At 39.8% G+C, this 19,498-nt stretch overlaps 1 protein-coding gene across 4 annotated transcripts in view; it reads right to left on the bottom strand.

Annotated features, from left to right (window-relative positions):
- Window positions 1-3,623: 3,623 nt before the first annotated feature.
- LOC137286960 (SR-related and CTD-associated factor 4-like) overlaps window positions 3,624-19,498 on the bottom strand; it is a 30,853-nt gene continuing 14,978 nt past the window's right edge. For 2 of the 4 annotated variants that reach the window (XM_067819009.1, XM_067819011.1), the window contains exons 8-17: window positions 17,657-17,825; window positions 13,308-13,480; window positions 12,940-13,026; window positions 12,625-12,716; window positions 12,344-12,444; window positions 11,436-11,546; window positions 11,054-11,219; window positions 7,219-7,335; window positions 6,673-6,989; window positions 3,624-6,406 (exon numbers count right to left, since the gene is read on the bottom strand). In XM_067819009.1, coding sequence (XP_067675110.1) covers window positions 4,037-6,406; window positions 6,673-6,989; window positions 7,219-7,335; window positions 11,054-11,219; window positions 11,436-11,546; window positions 12,344-12,444; window positions 12,625-12,716; window positions 12,940-13,026; window positions 13,308-13,480; window positions 17,657-17,825 — 3,703 coding nt within the window. In that variant the 3' untranslated portion in view covers window positions 3,624-4,036. The remainder of the gene's footprint in view (window positions 6,407-6,672; window positions 6,990-7,218; window positions 7,336-11,053; window positions 11,220-11,435; window positions 11,547-12,343; window positions 12,445-12,624; window positions 12,717-12,939; window positions 13,027-13,307; window positions 13,481-17,656; window positions 17,826-19,498) is intronic. The other 2 variants (XM_067819012.1, XM_067819013.1) reach the window with 2 other exon arrangements.

The following is a 19,498-nucleotide window of genomic DNA, read 5'->3' as shown; positions in this document are numbered from 1 at the left end:
AAGTCGTCTTTAACCCATGTGCTTACGGTTTGACAAGTGATCCATATTGTGTGAAATTTGGAACCGAATTACGCCTATAATCGAGTGCTTAATCCGCTTCTCAAGATCTCAGAAGTTGGAGCCTAAAGAATGTAAACAATGTATCCGTTATGTGCCTTGGGTCATTGATCCTGCAACACACATGTGTGCCTTGTTCACTTGAGAAGTGCTGTATCAATCTTAGGGCGCCTGTAACCTGGATATGACCCCAGCCTGTGTAATAGGAGACTAACTATGTTATACAGCTTGACAAAAAATAAAGTGGGATTTAATGTTGTTACCACCAGTTTTTGTTTAGGTTGCATTAAAATAATTAAGTGTTTCTTGGGCACATTTCTTTCAAAAGTGATGAGGGCGGTATGCTTTTTTATCCCCCTGGCATGTAATGCGGGGGGATGTAGTCGACGCCTCGTCTGTCCATCCGTCCCCTGTCCGTCCATCCGTAATCATTTTGTTTCCGGAGCATATCTCAGAAACCGTTCAATATTTTAGGACCAAACTGGATAGGTATAGTAATCTCAGCCTATGGTTGTGCCTTTTGCTATTTACTGATTTTTGGCATTTTTATTTTTATTTTTTTTTTGTTTTTCCATGGAACATTTTGGTGTTAGTCTTATGGTGGGGTGGGCTTCGTTTCCGGAGCAGAACTCAAAATCCGTTTAATATTTTTCTGCAAAACTTGGTAGATATATCAGTCAGAACCTAAAGTGGTGCCTTTTGCTACTTACAGGTTTTTGTGATTTATTATTTTCTCGTTTTCCATGGAAACGTTTCGGACATAGTCTGAAAAGTGAGAGGTGTGTTTCCGGAGCAGAACTCAAAAGCTGTTCAGTATTTTTCTGTAAAGCTTGGTAGATATATCAGTCAGATTTTTGGCATTTATACTTTTTTGTTTTTCCATGGAACATTTTGGTGTTAGTCTTATGGTGTGGTGGGGTTCGTTTCCGGAGCAGAACTCAAAAACCGTTCTGCAAAACTTGATAGATATATCAGTCAGAAATAGAAGTGGTGCTTTTTGCTATGTACAGGTTTTTGTGATTTATTATTTTCTCGGTTTCCATGGAAACGTTTCTGACAAAGTCTCAAATTGGAGGGATGGGCTTCGTTTCTGGAGCAGAACTCAAAACCCATTCCATATTTTTCTGCAAAACTTGGTAGATATATCAATCTGAACTTATAGTGGTGCCTTTTGCTATAAACAGGATCTGTGATTTACTATTTTCTCAGTGTCCATTGAAACGTTTCGGACTTAGTCTGAAAAGTGAGAGGTGTGTTTCATTTCCAGAGCAGAACTCAAAAACTTCTTAATATCTGTCAGCAAGACTTGGCAGATATGTGTGGCAGACCCCAAAGTGGTGCCTTATGGCTTTTAAAGGTTTTTGTGATGTATTATTTTCTTGGTTTCCATGGAAACAATTCTGACTTAGTCTCAAAATTGAGGGATGGGCTTTGTTCCCAGAGCACAACACGAAAACCATTTCATATCTTTCAAAAGATCTTGGCAGATATATGAGACAGATCTTGAAATTGTGACTTTGCTGATTACAGATATATGGCATTTATAATGTTCATGAATTCCATGGAAACAATTCAAACTTAGTCTATAAAAACAATGGGTAACTGTCAGATGATTTGTCCTTTCAACATGTGCGGGCCAGGGGGATACGTCAACTTCTGATGACTCGTCTTATTTAGCTTTATCCCCCCAAATACCAAGTGTCATTAGATATGGTAGTGGCTGCAGGGATGGAACCAACAATTTCATTTTCAAGCAGATGTCTAGCAAGTTGCAATGTTACCCACATACATGTTGAACCAACATTCCTGTTTGGATGTGTGCAGAGGGTTATGGTTGGAATGTTTTTCTGCACTATTAAGAATGTTATTTGTTTGGTTAATGCCATACTCAGCGATATTCCTATATGATGGCAGTCTGGGTCAGACAATCCCATGTTTAACAGCATGAGCACTGTCCTACACATTTTGGATATGGTGTGTCAACCAAGCTGACAAGCATGACCACATGCACTATCCCACAAGTCACCTCTTTTCAACAAGCATGGGTTACTGAAGATCAGCTTTAACCCTAATCTATGCGGATACTTTTGGAATATGAATTATGAGTGAGTGAGCGAGTTTAGTTTTACGCCGCACTTAGCAATATTCCAGCTGTAAGGCAGCAGTCTGGATCAGAAAATCCAGTGAGCATCCATCTGACCAATTGGTAACTGATGACATGTCAGCGAACCTGATCACCCTGTCTGGATAGTCGCTTCTTACGACCAGCATGGTAATTTTTTTAAACAAGCATGTTCCTGATGATCCCCCAGATCTTCAAAGGTGAATATAAATCATGCCATTAGTTGTGATGTGTGTGCCCTTGAGGGAGAAACAGACTTATTTAGTCCCCAAAATGTAATGTACATACCAAAACAATAAAACACAAATTGAGCTATGAACAACTTTTTATACCCAGGAATTTGCGTAATGTTGACCTACAACAATTATTGGTTCACATGCCATTGCTTCTACATACAACCACCTGCCACAGTACCCTCTTCGACAGTGTAGGTCAGCTGATGTAACCAGTACTCCTCTTTTTTGTTTTCTTCTCTAACTGAACAAATACTGGAAATTTTCCACTTCCATGCAAAAGAACACATCATGTCTTCTCAGAAGTGAAGCAGAACAACCTTTTCTGCCCTCCGAATACCACTGCTGTACAAGGGCTGGTAAAAATGTTCTAAGCTTTCTAGACTGGTGACACTAATCTTGGAAGTGTTGTTCATCAGTACTTCCAGTTATTTTACTCAAATAGATGTCGAGGGCTGGAGGTTGATTTTCCATGACAATGCTTCGTCTCACACCTCTCAATTGGCAAAGTCTGCTGTACTCATATGTAAATCCCAGGATGCTTCAAGAACTAGCTGATCTATTTGAGTAAAATGACTGCAACTGCTTATGAACACTGTTGTCAAGCAACACTAAAATCAGTTGGTGTCGCTTGTCTAGACATTATGTAGGCTTAGAACTTTTTGACCAGTCCTCTTATACATGTAATGTTTTTATGATGCTAAATTTTTTTTAGTATGGTAAGCTTCTAAAAAAAATTGTGTTGTTGCATGTTCTAGACCTGATGTAATGTAGAAGAAATGTGTGTGCAATGGCACAACTGGAAAATACACATACCAGAATGTATCTACTACTGTTCTAAGATGTATGCCGGAGGAAACATGGATGCCGCTATTGGAATGCAATATTCCAGCTATATGGCGGCGGTCTGTAAATAATGTCTGGACCAGACAATCCAGTGATCAATAACATGAGCAACGATCTGCACAATTGGGAACCAATGACCTGTGTCAACCAAGTCAGCGAGCCTGACCACCCGATCCCATTAGTCGCCTCTTACGATAAGCATAGTCACCTTTTATGGCAAGCATGGTTTGTTGAAGTCCTATTCTACCCCAGGACCTTCAAGGGTCCCTAAGAGACAGCAATGTGTGTGGCTCAAGCTGATCAAGAGAGTACGTCTGCAGCTATTGTTGTATAGACAAACTAAGAAAAAGAAAACAAACAAATGCTAAAGAGTGACTTAAATTATTCAATTTCTCTCAGCATAATCATTTCATAACATTGACAAATAAGAACATAGGATGTGAGTTTATTTGAAGATAAAAAAAAAAAATCTTGAAATGGCTTTTTCAACATGTTTTTCCTGATGATCATAACATGATTTGTAAAGTAAAACTGCATGTTGTAATAAAAATTTCTGAGTGTACCTAGAATTTGTGTTGTCATTTAAATCATCAGATAAAACAACTTTCACAATATGTACAAATTAATACATTGTCTGCAGCAATCTGAAGACGACATCATTCATCCTTTGGATACAGCATAATTACAGTATGAAGATGAGTGATGAATGAGATGATTCTAGAAGCACAGTTGAGAACACACAGATCACACGAACACATCCACATGAGGAGCAATGACACTAGCTAGCTACTGTGCCCTCAGTCTCCATATCTCCTGGTGGTGTGGCAACACTGTCTCCTTCAGGCTCCTCAAAGTCTTTCACTACTTTCACAGGTTCAATAGGACCGTTATTCAAATCAGAGTCCACAGCATCAGGCCCATTCGTAGTCTCTACTATGGGTTTACTTTCAAGTATACATTGTGAAGAGTGAACATCACCATTGTCATTTGAAATATCATGATTGCTAACAGTGTCCTCGGGTGCTTCACGCACACTTGATGAATCAACTAGATTTGCATGATGGTTGTTAGTATCTCCATGATTAACAGGAACTGAAATACTTTGTGTCTCTGGATTGGGTTTGGAATCTAATAGTGAGACATCTTCACTTGATGTTTTGGTTGGTTCACACACAGTGCTAAATGCTTGTGCTGCTGCAAAAGATTCAAGTGTTGCAGAAGTCTCAGGAACAGGCAAGCTTTCACTTGACTTATCAACATTGTGGACAGAGGATTCAGTGACTTGAGAAGATTCTGCTGCTTGTGTAATGTGCAGTGATTCTACAGACCTCCCTGGGGTTGATTCCTGTGTATGAGCAGGAACAGTAACTGGGGCAGAAGCATCTACCATTACAGCAGGCACCTCAGATGGGGTCGCATCTTTCATGTCTCCAGCAGGTGGTTGAGAAGCTTCAGTTACAGACACTTCACCTGATTCACTTTCAGGAATGGTAGCTGTAGCAACTGGAGGAGCAGCAGAATTATTTGAGATATCACCACTCGTTTCTGATAGTGCAGAATTAGCATCAGACACAACCGGGGCAGCATCATCGTCTCCTTGGACAACTTGACTCCATCTGCTCTGGCGATTAGAACGATCTCTTGCCCTTGTACTTGGTTTTGCTTCCGCTTCACGATCTCTGGAACGATCTGTCCTGTCACGGTGATCCCTCTCATCATGGCGTCCACCTCTCCTGTCTCTATCACGATCACGATCTCGATCCCGGTCCCTATCCCTGTCCCGATCTCTTTCTCTATCATAGTCTCTGTCCCTTTCACGATCTCTTTCACGATCGACACCACCACCACCACCACCACCACCACGATCAGGACCACCACGCTCATTTCTTGGACTACGGTCATTTCTATCTCTGTACAAGAACTGACCACCCTGTCCAAAACCTCCCCTGTCCCTACCAGGTTCTCGACTTCTGAAATCTCTTCCCCGTTCCCTGTTCATATCACGATCTCGCCCCATATCTCTAGCCATGTCTCGGTCTCGACCAAATCTGTTTTCGTTGAATTCATCATCATCTTGATCAAAGTCTCTTCTAAAACCACCTTGTTGCATATTTTCACCAGAATTTCTCCTCTCATTTGAGTTCCACCTGTCCATTTCAGTTTCTAAACTCATAAGAGGTGGAGGTCTTCCACTGCCACCAAACCTTTCCATTTTTTCACCATGATTAAACTCAGGCCCATCTACACCTGGGGGCCCATCCTGGAATGGTCTTTCCATATCAGGGGCTGGTCCCATTCCAAATGGAGGTCTCGGTCCCCTAAAGTTGGGTGGTGCTCCTGGAGGCCCACCTTGAGGGGAAGCAAACCTGAACCCTTGTCCTGGGAGACCAGGTCTGAAACCTAATAGACCAGGCCGGGGTCCACCAGGTCCTGGGAACCCTCTTGGACTCAGACCAACTGCTGGACCGCGAGGTCCACCAGGCATTAATGGTCCACCTGGCCCTGTTAGTGAAACAGGTGGTCCCCCTGGTCCTGGTTGACGTGTTGGGGTACCAGGTGGTCCCTGAAGCACAATTCCTTGTTGGTCACCAGGGCCCATTAAGCTTGGCCTAGGTCCAACAGTCATTTGTGGCCGTGGTGGCATTCCTGACATCTGAGCTATCGATATAAGTGGTCGTGGACCATGCCCCATTGGGCTTCCCATTAGTGATGGCAGTGACACTGCTTGAGATGTTGGCATGTTTTGTGAACCTGGGGGGCCGAATGGTGGACGAGGAGGGAAGCCAGTTCCAGGTCCTGAACCACCCATTCGTTCATCCTTGTCTTCTGGTTCATTGTCACCACTCCAGTCCATTCCTTTATCACTTTCACTATCATCAGTTGGCTTCACAGGTTGTCCTGGAGCACCAAATGGTAACCTGACTGGGGTCCCTGGCATTGGTATTCGGAAATTTGGGGGAGGCACATTTGGGTTGAAGCTGGGGAAGCTTCCATGTTGAGGAGGAAATCCAGGGCGAGGAGCTCCTCTGGGTGGTTGCTGAATACCAGGTGTTGGGATGGATGTTGACATTATGTTGTGGATGGCCTGACTTAGCTGAGCACTAGCAGTCTCCAATGGCTTGCTACTGAGGGACACAACGGTCATTGCCTGAAAAATAGTAAACAGAAAGATAATGGTTTGTCTATATGGCACTCAGAGCAAGTCAATGAAACTTGTTCACACTGCACAAGTATTAAAACTGTATCACATAAGCTTAAGTCAAATACTGTTAAGGGGTGATAACATACGAAAAAAAACAAAGTGCGGAATAAACAATGATTTACATTTAATCAAAGACAGAATAAGATATTATCTCAAGACACTTTACTCAATTCTAATGTGAGCTGTTAAGCCTGAAACTTTGCATGAGTTACCTGAGCTGGTGGTCTAAGACCACCAGGCATAGTGCCTAATGATCCTGGATGTGGAATTGTCTGAGCTTGTGATGGGGCGGGACCTTGGGGCAGACAAATCTGTGGTGGAATTCCGGGTGGCATCTGTCCCGGGGCTAGCTGACCTTGAGGCATCTGCCCTTGCTGGAGCTGACCGGCACCCATTTGTCGTGGCGGCATTTGTCCCGGAGGCATCTGACCAGGTTGTAACTGCCCTGGGGGCAGCTGGGTTGGAGGCATTTGGCCAGGCACTGGCATCATCACTGGGGGCATCATGTGGGTCATCACAGGCACCACCCCTGAATCAACAAAGTAAACAGTAACGAACTGGCATTTCGAAAGTCAAATGGCTATTTACATCATGAATTAGTTCAATACATGGTTTGTTTTTTTGCTACTGTTAATATTTCAGCCCTATAACAACAATGAAAATAAAAAACTTGATTCATGCACTGCACCACAGGGGAGATTCATATCAGGGTAAATAATTCCTAACCAAGCCGTTTCATATTCCATTTATCTGCTCACCTGGCAGAGGTCCCCCAAACTGTGGCTGAGCCTGAATTGTCTGCTGTGTTGCCTCAGCTTGCACTGGAGCTCCCTGGCTATCCTGATCAGGCTCCTCTTGACGACCAAACTTCATACCTGCAAGCATCAGAAAGAATGTCAGCAGTCATTGGAAAGCCATACACTATGTCTAAAACATAAAAAGTAAATGGTCTCAAAGCCCATCTTATAAGTGATGAGCCTTTCCTTTAGTTGCTGAAAACTTAACTTGGACAGGTCATACGTCATTATTGTTCGCCTTTGAATCACAGAAGAACAAGTGCTATTTGTGACCACACCCAATATTCAATACTCCAGCCAAATTTAGGCTCTGAACTGAAAGCCATTAAAAAAGCAATTGGTATTTGTTGTCCTGGAACTTACAAAACTTATATTGAAGATTTTCTTCCTGCGATACAGAGAATGTAGGGATAAAAGGCTGATATTCTTGCCCTTTGAGTTTCAGTTCCAGAGCATTCCTCTTTTATGAACTTCTATGCTTAAAACTGAACCACTGACATTTCTCGTAAACACAACCACATTCATGGAACACATTGTGCATGTGCATTACCTGTACCATGACCCTATAAAAGCACAAGTAATTGTGAAACTGAATTATGTTGAGAAAACGATTGACACAATCAATCTGAAAAGAATCAGGTTCTAGCTATGGTTGTCAGGCACTGTCATGTGCATCCATCCACCGTTAGTCAAATCCAACAACGTTTCAATCCACCAGAAGTGATGCATTTGTCCGCAATCTGGTGCACCACCTTTGACAACAGCTCAACAAGACCACAATATCAGAGTGTCACTATTGCAAAATCGGTTCAAAACAGTTGCTGATACTGCAAAGAGGACAACTGGGACAAGACACCATGTCTGCACCTGAGCGAAGATTCCTTTACTTTCCTTTTCCTATTTCTGTGAAATCTACGTCTTCCAATGCCCTGGAGACTGTCTTGCAGTGCTCCGTGGACAGACACGATCTCGACTGAAACACATAGTCAACCATGTCAAACTGATAGAGACCTCCACCCTATCCATTCAGTGGAATCGTTACAATAAACAATTATATTGTAATAGGGGAAAGTTCTCACTGACACTCTGAGGTAACTCTAATAAAGAACTTAACATGCTGCAAGATTAAGTGCTATTGACAAGTCTTGGTGAAAGATGGTCTTTCAACCACAGTAAGCAAGCCATGTCCTTGCAAAGAGTGACAGATGTTATCAAGAGAGGCCACACTGACCAAGTTTCAAGATGTTGATGTGGCACTCTTAGGAACGATCAAATTCCACACACTGAAACCTGATTGACAAACAAGAGATAGTGAAAAGCAAATCTACACCAAAAAACAGGATCATTTGTTAAAACAATCCCTACCTAGAAAATCTGTATGTACATGGAAAGAGTGACAGATGTGGTCGAGAGAGGCCACACTGACAAAGTTCCAAGATGTTGATGTAGCACTCTTGGGAAAGATCAAATTCCACAATAGAAACCTGATCGGCAAATAAGTGCAAAAACAAAACATGACTGAACTTCCAGTGAACTTCTGCTGATTACTTGAACTACCTGAAACTCTTTTTTATTACAAAAACATAACACATCTGTTACAGCTTCAATGACATCAATAACCTGCATGAATTCAAAAAGGGGAAAATCTGTAACATCTAACTGTAGGATGATGACAAATAAACCCTAAAACTATGTGCTTAGTTTCCCAGAGATATACATGTGAACATACAAACAACATGATATCGTCAGGGAGGCCTGCCTCAAGTTTACCCTCCAAGGACTAATATTCCAACTTCTCACAGTCCAGACTTGATTATTTATACACTTCCACATTAATAGCTGGAGTGTTGCTGAGTACAGTCTTACACAACAGTTTAAATTCCTCAAACCTAAAAACAACATCCTTCAGACAGTGACAGATGTGATCATAAAATCGCACTAAGTTCTAGGATATCAATGATGAAATACTCTGACAACATGACACATCTTTAGCCTTTCAAACAAGAGTCATCACAAGATGACATATCCCCCCCTGCTCCCACATACTTGAAAGGACAAATCATCTGCCAGTTACTTATTGTGTTTTTTGACCATGTCTGAATTGTTTCCATGGACTTCATGAAAAATATAAATGCCATATATCTGTAATCAGAAAAAGTCACAATTTCAAGATCTGTCTCATACATCTGCCAAGATCTTTTGAAAGATATGAAATGGTTTTCGTGTTGTGCTCCGGAAACGAAGTCCGCAATATGTTCATGGAACCAAGAAAATAATAAATCACAAAAACCTTTAAAAACCAAAAGGCACCACTTTGGGGTCTGCCACACGTACCTGCCAAGTTTTACTGACAGATATTAAGAAGTTTTGGAGTTCTGCTCTGGAAATGAAACACCTCTCACTTTTCAGACTAGGTCCATAACGTTTCCATGGAAACCAAGAAAATAATAAATCACAAGATCCTGTTTATAGCAAAAGGCACCACTTGTGGTGCTGATTGATATATCTACCAAATTTTGCAGAAAAATATTGAACAGTTTTTGAGTTCTGCTCCGGAAACGAAGCCCATCACTCCATTTTGAGACAAAGTCTGAAACGCTTCCATGGAAACCAAGAAAATAATAAATCACAAAAAATTGGAAATAGCAAAAGGAACCACTTTGGGGTCTGCAACACATATCTGCCAAGTTCTACCAACAGATATTAAGAAGTTTTTGAGTTCTGCTCCGGAAACGAAACACACCTCTCATTTTTGAGACTATGTCTGAAACACTTCAATGGAAACCGAGAAAATAATAAATCACAAAAACCTGGAAATAGCAAAAGGCACCACTATAGGTTCAGACTGATATATCTACTAAGTTTTGCAGAAAAATATTGAACGGTTTGGAGTTCTGCTCACGAAGCCCATCCCACCATAAAACTAACACCAAAATGTTCCATGGAAAAACAAAAAAAATATAAATGCCAAAAATCTGTAAATAGGAAAAGGTACAACCATAGACTGAGATTACTATACCTATCAAGTTTGGTATAACGATATTGAACGGTGTCTGAGTTACGCTCCGGAAACAAAATGATTACGGATGGACGGACTGACGTCCTACTATATCCCCCGGGGATGTAAAAATTAAATATGACTGATATCAAGCCATGTCCATGGAATGAGTGACAGATGTGGTCGAGAGAAGTCACACTGACAAAGTCCCATGATTTGATGTCGCACTCTTGGGAAAGATCAAATTCCACACACAGAAACATGATCGGCAAATAAGTGCAAAAAAGCTATTGCATCATCATCAACACCAATAATTGTGATATAAAAACAACAACACAATAATGAAATGTCAGACAAATCCAGAACAAGACAACTATTACGTGTCATAGTCCATTTTAAAGATTAGTCCAGATTAAAGACACACTACAACTGGCTATGCCACAAGGATAGCCCCTCTGGTCTCAGAATCTTCAGAAATAAAACATGAGTCGTTCGAAGATGACAGATCCCCCAGTCTAAGTAAACTTAGTCTCAGTGTATTTCGTTACACACCACCACTGAGTCTAACAAAACGTAGTAGAAGGTCGCCTCAGGTAACCTTTGAACGAGTTATGCTCCAGAAACAAAATGATTACAGACGATATTATGATATTAAGGAGTTTTTGAGATGTGCTCCGAAACAAAACACACCTCTCACTTTTGAGAGTCCAAAACGTTTCCATGGAAACTGAGAAAATGATAAATCACAAAAATCTCTTTGTTAAACATATGCTTCAAATTCAAAATGCATAGTCTTACCTCGGAGGTGTGTTGGTAGGGAGTCCTCATCAATCATACCTCCTTCACAAAGAGGGTTAATCTCGAGTGGCAGTTTATTCCATGCTATGTAAGTAACGCCTAGGTCTGCATGCCAGCCCTCCTTGTACTCATTACCCTTCACACCGATTCCAGGAGCAAACGCAATCTGAAACAATTACACACATACTCCTACAACTGATTCAGTATTTTCATGCGCTAAGGGGAACACATCTGTATTTCATGTTACCCATGCCCCGGTCAAAACAAAAATGAGTGTTACAATTCATTAAAAATCATAACATTCACTTGACAATTATTCTTTCCTTTGCATTGTGTGTACTGAGTTGACAAGAGTTTTATGTTCACAGAAGCTCCCACTCACTCTAATAGTACTCCCATTTATCTTGCACCCTCTTGCCATCTTTTCCACAGCCTTATAGGCATCTTTTCTTCTCGCCATACACACATACGCACATCCCCTCGGGGGAATCATCTGCAAAACAAGGGAGAAGGTAAGTTTCATAACAAAGAAAATTTTGTTAAATGCCCTGGAAAGATAGGGGTGATGTTTTTTTTGTCAGGGTCCATATCAGAGTTAGATTTAACATCACCTGGGAAAGGAGTAATAATCGCAGAGAGAAGGAAGTGACAACTCTGTGATGGTTAGCACTTGATTAAGTGCTAATGATGAAAGGTGTCTGACGCACCTAAAGGAAGACACCCTGCAGCATGGAATGTGGTTCTGAGGTGGCTGCCATTATCTACCAGAATTTACTATGTAAAAGAGATATGACTTGCCACGGATTCCAGTGTGATCTTCCATTCCTTGCTCAGTAAGAATGTATGTCCCTAGCAAAGACTGTTAGATAGACGGAGGGGTGAAAGGATGATTGGGCTTAATAACTTGGTAGGATGCATGTCATCTTGTCTCAAGGTGAGAATTTATGGATCTCAACTTCATTTCTGGAATATGACTGAGTAACAATATATTTTGAAACACTCCATTCCTCAGATAAAGAAGTTAACAACCATATACGTTCCCTTTCAAGTGTTTCACTTCTACATGCTGTTCAATCGTCAAGACTTAATTCAGCCATCATCATACAGCTGCAATACTGCTGAGTACAACACTGAACAGAAAAACATTCCCCCAATTTAGTCCTAGAACAGCTTATGAAGTTGAAAATATACAATACCATAACTGGGAAAGCTACTGATTTAATTATAACGTATATGCATCTGAGTATACACAAGTAACTTGCTTTAGGGTATAATTCTCTCAGAACTCACATTTACAGATTCTACTACACCATATTTTTCTATTTCTTCTCGCAGTTCCTCTTCCGTAGTATACTTGGATATATGACCTATCCACAAAGTCGTACTACACACTGAAAGAAAGAAAACATTTTTCAAAGGAAAAGAAACATTAAAATACTTCAATATATTGATAGATAACATGTAATGAACACACATTCTTCTCATACAAGTGCAGTCACATTTTTATGAATTTTCTCAAATATATTAGATCAAACAACAATTCTCCAAAATGTTGTTATACTTAAACTTACCACTAACATGTTTTTCTTTTACTACAGGCAATCCCTTTTTCCTACGCTCCTTCTCCTTCTCTTTCTGTCGTTCTCTGTCTCGATCACGAGATCTGCAAACATATTTCACAGGTTTCTTGACACAAAGACAAACACTTCAATCTAACTGCTCACTTTCTTTCACAAAGTTGCACAGATAACCAACAGATTATGGGATGTGCATTACTGTGCCACTGTGTAGTGCATTCTCAGTTTCCTATGAAAACCACAATCTGCTTTTAGTGCATCAAATGTTAAAATCATCAAACAAATAATCCAAAACATTTAAAAACTTACCTTGACCTTCGATGCCGATCCCTTGACCTTGATCTCCGCCTTCGTTCACGAGATCTTGACCGTGACCTCTTCCGTTTTTTGGGCGATCTACAACAATGAACTTCCATATTAGAATACTCACATTTGCACTGGAATGTTGCAGACATACTTGATGGAATGCAACTCCTTAACAGTGAAAATGTACAGTGGCTGCTGTAGAAGGAAGCTTTAAGTTCAAGTACCCCATTTAAACCAAGGTGCTTGGTGAATGCTTCATGAGGAATTCAGCAATATTTCAACAGAATCACATCAGCCTTAAACAATGCTACATAATGACACAGAATACTGGAGACCTCTCACAATCCTGCAGAATAAAACCCAAATCTCACCTTGACCTGTCCCTGGACCTGTGGGAGCTACGGCGATGGTCGTGGTCATCATCCTTCTTCTCATCATGACTGGTATCCAGTTCCATTTCTTCTCCATGAGACTGATTCAGATTGCCATACGGCATGGTCTGTGGCATGTCCATTCCGATTGGCACAAACGCCCCTTTATGACCCTACACAAAGAACCAGAACCTCAAATTACAGTGTTGTAGATTTGAACCTGTCAACATGGGAGGTAAATATGTTCCATGAAGACGAATACTTGTTAAGACTGACAGAGACAATCATTCCAGTACAAGCTTCAGGATAACTCCTAGGAAAGATACAATACCACACTGAAACCTGGTCAGCTCCTGATGCAAATACAGAACATTACACTGCATCTATCCAACAATACAGCCACCACCATCACCACCTCCAGTATGTACAGCTGTTTCCCCCAAACTATCTGTGGCAATCAATATCAGTGACAGAAAAATCAAAGTGGCGGGATTATTATCATAATCCTAGTAATGCAAGTGAGATAACTCCCTTCCTGGAAACACTTTTGCTGTTGCAGAACTCGTGTCAGTAGAATAGACAGGGTAAAAATAGATGACATGTCTTTTTGTATGATGCCAGAGTGTTTTACCAATGACCTCCAGTGGAGATTAACACCAGTCAAAACGGACATAGTCACAGTATTATTCATTACATTGCTTATACTGAGTTTAACAAACCCTCGCAGAAGGTTGCATCAGCTTAACCTTGAGTGACCTATGACTGTCCAATGTGAGACAACCGAATACATTTGACCAATTAGACAACGGTTAATGTTTAGAGTTCAGCAGGACAAAATTCCCCTGTCACTAACAATGATGTCTCAACAAATGAAAATCCACATAGAACACAGATATTTGACCAGCAGTACATACACTAAGGGCTTTCTGATGATACAAACCTGATCGGCACATAAGTGCTAATAAAAAGCAGTTCTCCTTAAAAACAGCAGAGTATGCCATAAATGGGGAAATTGTAAGTCTGTAGCCATGAAACAAACCAAGCAGAATCATGTACTTCTACTCTGCTCTACATGTCATAATTCTTTAAAAGTAACAAATTAAAACAAATGGTTTTGTCCATGAGTAGAGAGAGACCGAAAAACACAAAATTGAGTCCAGGGACACAGATGCCCCTACTGCAGTAGGAAATGTTTCCTACGATGAGTGTGCTCTGGTGATTAATTTCTACAGAACAAGTTCAACAAACATCCATGTAACTATGAGATGGACACCTTTTAAGTCCCAATGAAACATATGTATAAGCTTAATCAATTCTGTTGAGCAGCTTTTGTGGAGAAGTGGATAGACTTCATCCCCTGTAACTCTATATTCAGAGAGAAATTCAACAAAAACTTATTCAAGTTCAAAAAGCATTCAAATTGGTAAAAATAATTAAAATCATAAAATCAAAATATGAGATGCACACTTAGAATCCCTATAAAGTACATGTGTAATCCCAAATGAATTCCATACAGTAGTTTTTGAGCGGAAGTGGATAGCATACCCCTCCTCTCCCTTGTTCCCTATTACACCATCATCACAGAGAAATTTGGCAAAATGTACCCAAGTTCAAATGTCTCTAAACTTCTAAAAAACACTTTAAAAAAGAGTGAAAATACAAATATAAAATATATGATGCACAACATCAAGAAAGCTGATGTATAAGTTCATGGAATTCCACAGAGTGTTTTTTGTGGAGAAGTAGACAGAGTATATTCCCCATTTTCTAGAGACTGGCGGATGGACAGACAAACACCAAGGGTAACCTGATATGCCTAGTGCTATATATGGCACGGGCATAAAAAACTATTAATAGTAAGATAAGATACCACAATATTAGTGTATTTTGGGGGAAAGACCAAATTCCACACTTTGAAACCTGAGTAGCAAACACATCAAATCTACACTAAAAACAGCCTTATTTGCTTAAACAATCCCTACCTAGAAAATCTGTATGTACATGGAAAGAGTGACAGATGTGGTCGAGAGAGGCCACACTGACAAAGTTCCAAGATGTTGATGTAGCACTCTTGGGAAAGATCAAATTCCACACAGAGAAACCTGATCGGCAAATAAGTGCTAATGAAGACCAAATCTACATAAAAAAAGGATATGCTTTAAACATGGAAAGAATAAGTACCTGCAGAATATTATTTTTAAGCATACTGTCCAGTAAATATAGTAAACTTTATAATCTCAATAATGCACACAGCATTTGCACACAAGAAACTCTGGACAACTGAAACAGGACCTAGTCTTAAAAAAACAGCTAAAAGTAACAAGAGTCATGAGAAGATGACATATCAGCCCAGCCCCCACATATTTGAAAATACAAATCATCCGACAGTTACTTGATGTTTTCTTGGATAATGTTTGAATTGTTTCCATAGAAGTCATGAAAAATATATATGCCATATATCTGTAAACAGCAAAGGCACCACTTCAAGATCTGTCTCATATATCTGCCAAGATCTGTTGAAAGATAACAAATGGTTTTCGAGTTGTACTCTGGAAACGAAGAATATCCCTGCATTTAGAGACGAAGTCAGAATTGTTTCCATGGAAACAAAAATGACAAAACATTGTAAATAGTAAAAGGCACCACTTTAGGTTTTTACTGATGTACTTATCAAGTTTTGCAGAAAAATATTGAACGGTTTTGGAGTTCTGCTCCGGAAACAAAGCCCACCCCACCATTAGACTAACACCAAAATGTTCCATGGAAAAACAAAAAAAATATAAATGCCAAAAATCTGTAAATAGCAAAAGCATAGGCTGGGATTACTATATCTATCAAGTTTGGTCTAAAAATATTGAACGGTTCCTGAGTTATGCTCTGGAAACAAAATGATTACCGACGGACGGACGGACAGACAGACAAGGCGTCGACTATATCCCCACGCATTACATGCCGGGGGGAAAAAACTGCAAATAGCAAAAGTCACCACTTCAGGTCCTGATTGATTTATCTACCAAGTTTTCGAGAAAAATATAGAACAGCTTTTGAGAACGGAAACGAAACACGCCTCTTACTTTTGAGACTATGTCCAAACGTTTCCATGGAAACCGAGAAAATAGTAAATCACAAAAACTTGTAAATAGCAAAAGGCACCACTTTGGGTTCTGATTGATATATCTACCAAGTTCTGCAGAAAACTATAGAACGGTTTTTGAGTTCTGCTCCAGAAATGAAACCCACTGTGAACAGAAAATGGTCTATTGGGAACAGCAGAAGTGGTCAATGTTTAGTCGTGGGTGGCTGTAGTTCAGCATCAAAAGTAGATGCCAAAAAATAATCATTCATTGGACATGGTCAACATCAGACTGCCTCACAACTGTAAATATAAAAGCTAGAATTTGGTTAAACGTTGCCTCATAAATGAACAGATTACTCGGGAACAGTACCATGACAGTGTATCCCGCTATGATTATCTGTCCATAGATGTGTATTACATGCATTGTAAATGTTACTGCCTTAGCTGTGTAAACTCCTTAACAATGTCCTTTGGTGTTCAAGTATTAACATATAAAGTATGGCCATTGCTTTACATGAATGAGATGTCTTTATATTGTCACATCTATTTTATTTTCCTAAGTAACACAAGTACCACCCATTACTATATGTAAACTGTACATTCAAATTTGACAAAACTTGCATAATTGGAACAACAGTGGATTCAGCAACCAAAACATGCTGTCATTTTGGGAACAAACCAATCAGAATCATGTATTTCTATTCTGCTCTAGATGCAATAATTCTTTAGAATAACAAATTAAAACAAATAGCTTTGTCCATGAACAGAGAGAGACAGAAAAAACTGTGAAAAGTCTTCCTGCCAAGATTCCACGATATTAGTGTAGCACTTTTGGGAAAGATCAGACTCCACAAAGAAACCTGATCGGCAATAAGTGCAGAGGGAGTAGTCTGAAAAAAACTAACTGCTCTTTTAAGCAACACATTTTGCTGATTTACTAGTAAAATACGACCTTTTATTGCTCCACTAGCCTATACAAGGTGAAACCCATGAAACCTTCAAACTGTTTACGATATCAAACATGAGGTAATGAGTTCTAACCTGTCTCACATTTGTACTCAAAATAGACATCATGTATCGCATAGCTCCTTAGAAACCAATGAGTCAGCTTCTCATACAAAGGAGTGTAAAAATAAGAAGTTGAGAAAAACAGCATGCAAAGATCCTAATGCCACTTGCTTCCAGTGGATAATTGTCAATACTTGTGCTACTGGTAATACTGCAGTGTGGGAGATGAACTGGAACAAACTGATGCTATGCTCCCCTGTCGTACCTGATTGATCTCTTTGTCAAACTCCTCTTGTTGCTGCAGCAGCATCTTCTGGTGCAACTGCTCCTGGGTTGCCATGTCCGTCTGCAACTGGCCTGACTTTTGGAGAGACTGTGACATCTGGTGGATGTGCTGCATGATGGTGGGGTCATTCAGGATGTTCTGAACATTCCTGCAAACAGGCACCACTTGATCATCTTCATTGTGAACGTCATCTTACCAGTTATTCATCTCTGGTGGGCATTAATAAGGTCATTATTCTGAAGCCTGACCATCCCAAAACTGTGACAGGTTCACAGACAGTAGGTTAATGTTATCCGAACTCAGTTATATACAAAAAATTAAGATAACTGACCATTATTACTATCCACCATTTCGAAGAGTACAATTAGCACCTCCATTCTTGGTGTAGTATTAAGGGACATTGCCATTTCATTTTGTGTGTAGTAAAACAAATGTATTACTTCTGGTGAATTAAATGCTGAATTGGTGAACAGAAAGATTTACAATTTCAATTGCATTTCCTGATAAAGGGGGGATGATTCTTATCCACAGATATTTTTGTAATGTGACTTTCGTGTAACACATGCTCTTAACATCAAGTAACTATGCAAAACAACTTCCGTGAGGAAATGGCTGACTGTACCAGTGTAAACTGAAAGTAGGAATTTCTATTTCAAATTTTCTTTCTTTAAAAGATTAACACTGTTCATTATTTTCATTTCTTCAAAACACTAACAACTCCTTATTTCATCCGGCAAGATATTGGTTGTCTTTTGACAGAACTAAAGTATTCGTGTGAGTGTCTAAATAAAGTACTGTTGAAAATAGAAAAACAACTACTGTTTTTAAACATTTAGATCTACGATTTATGCAGTTACTATGAGGAAATGTGAAATATTTTTCAAAGTAAGTTGACCTAACAACAGTCTCAGTGATAGGGAGTTAGCAAATATACAAAACAGACTTGACAGATGGAGATAAATGCAGAAATGAAATAAGCAGGTTTTTATCCTAAGTCTACAGCAACTTAACTGGAACAGAACATGGCTTTATTCTAATTAGTGTGCGATGATATTGTATTGCATAGGACACTCTTTTGATGCCTATATTGAAATTAAAGTTAACTTCATAATAAATGATAGCTGGCATAAAAAGTAGTAACTTTAATATTCAAACTATTAAGGATGTAGCTACCATGGAGTCTCACTATAAGTATGTATAGGTAGAAGGGGTTGTCTGAAAAGCAAAAACAGGACATGTGTTGCAGATGGTGGATGGGGTCAGGCTGGGGAATAGAGACATCAGCTCAGGACATCAATCCTTCCGGGAATTGAACATGGGAAGTAAATGGCATGTGATAACAATTTACAGGTAAAAATAGCAAAAGGCACCACTTTAGGTTCCGATTGATATATCTACCAAGTTCTGCAGAAAAATATGGAATGTTTTTTTAGTTCTGCTCCGGAAACGAAGCATATCCCTCCATTTTCAGACTAAGTCCGAACCGTATCCATGGAAACTGAAAACATAACAAATCACAAAAACCTGTGAATAGCAAAAGGGGTCTGCCACACATATCTACCAAGTTACACAGACAGATATTAAGAAGTTTTTGAGTTCTGCTCCGGAAACAAAACACACCTCTCACTTTTGAGACTAAGTACGTAACGTTTCCATGGAAACCGAGAAAATGATAAATCACAAGATCCTGTACATATCAAAAGGCACCACTACAGGTTCTGACTGATATATCTACACAGTTTTGTAGAAAAATATTGAACGGTTTTTGAGTTATGCTCCAGGAACGACTAACACCAAAATGTTCCATGGAAAAACAAAAAA

This window comes from Haliotis asinina, chromosome 6, assembly GCF_037392515.1.
Source record: "Haliotis asinina isolate JCU_RB_2024 chromosome 6, JCU_Hal_asi_v2, whole genome shotgun sequence".
NCBI classification, from domain to species: Eukaryota; Metazoa; Mollusca; class Gastropoda; order Lepetellida; family Haliotidae; genus Haliotis; species Haliotis asinina.
The sequence above is the reverse complement of the archived record's forward strand: the minus strand, read 5'-3'. Positions and strand labels throughout refer to the sequence as shown.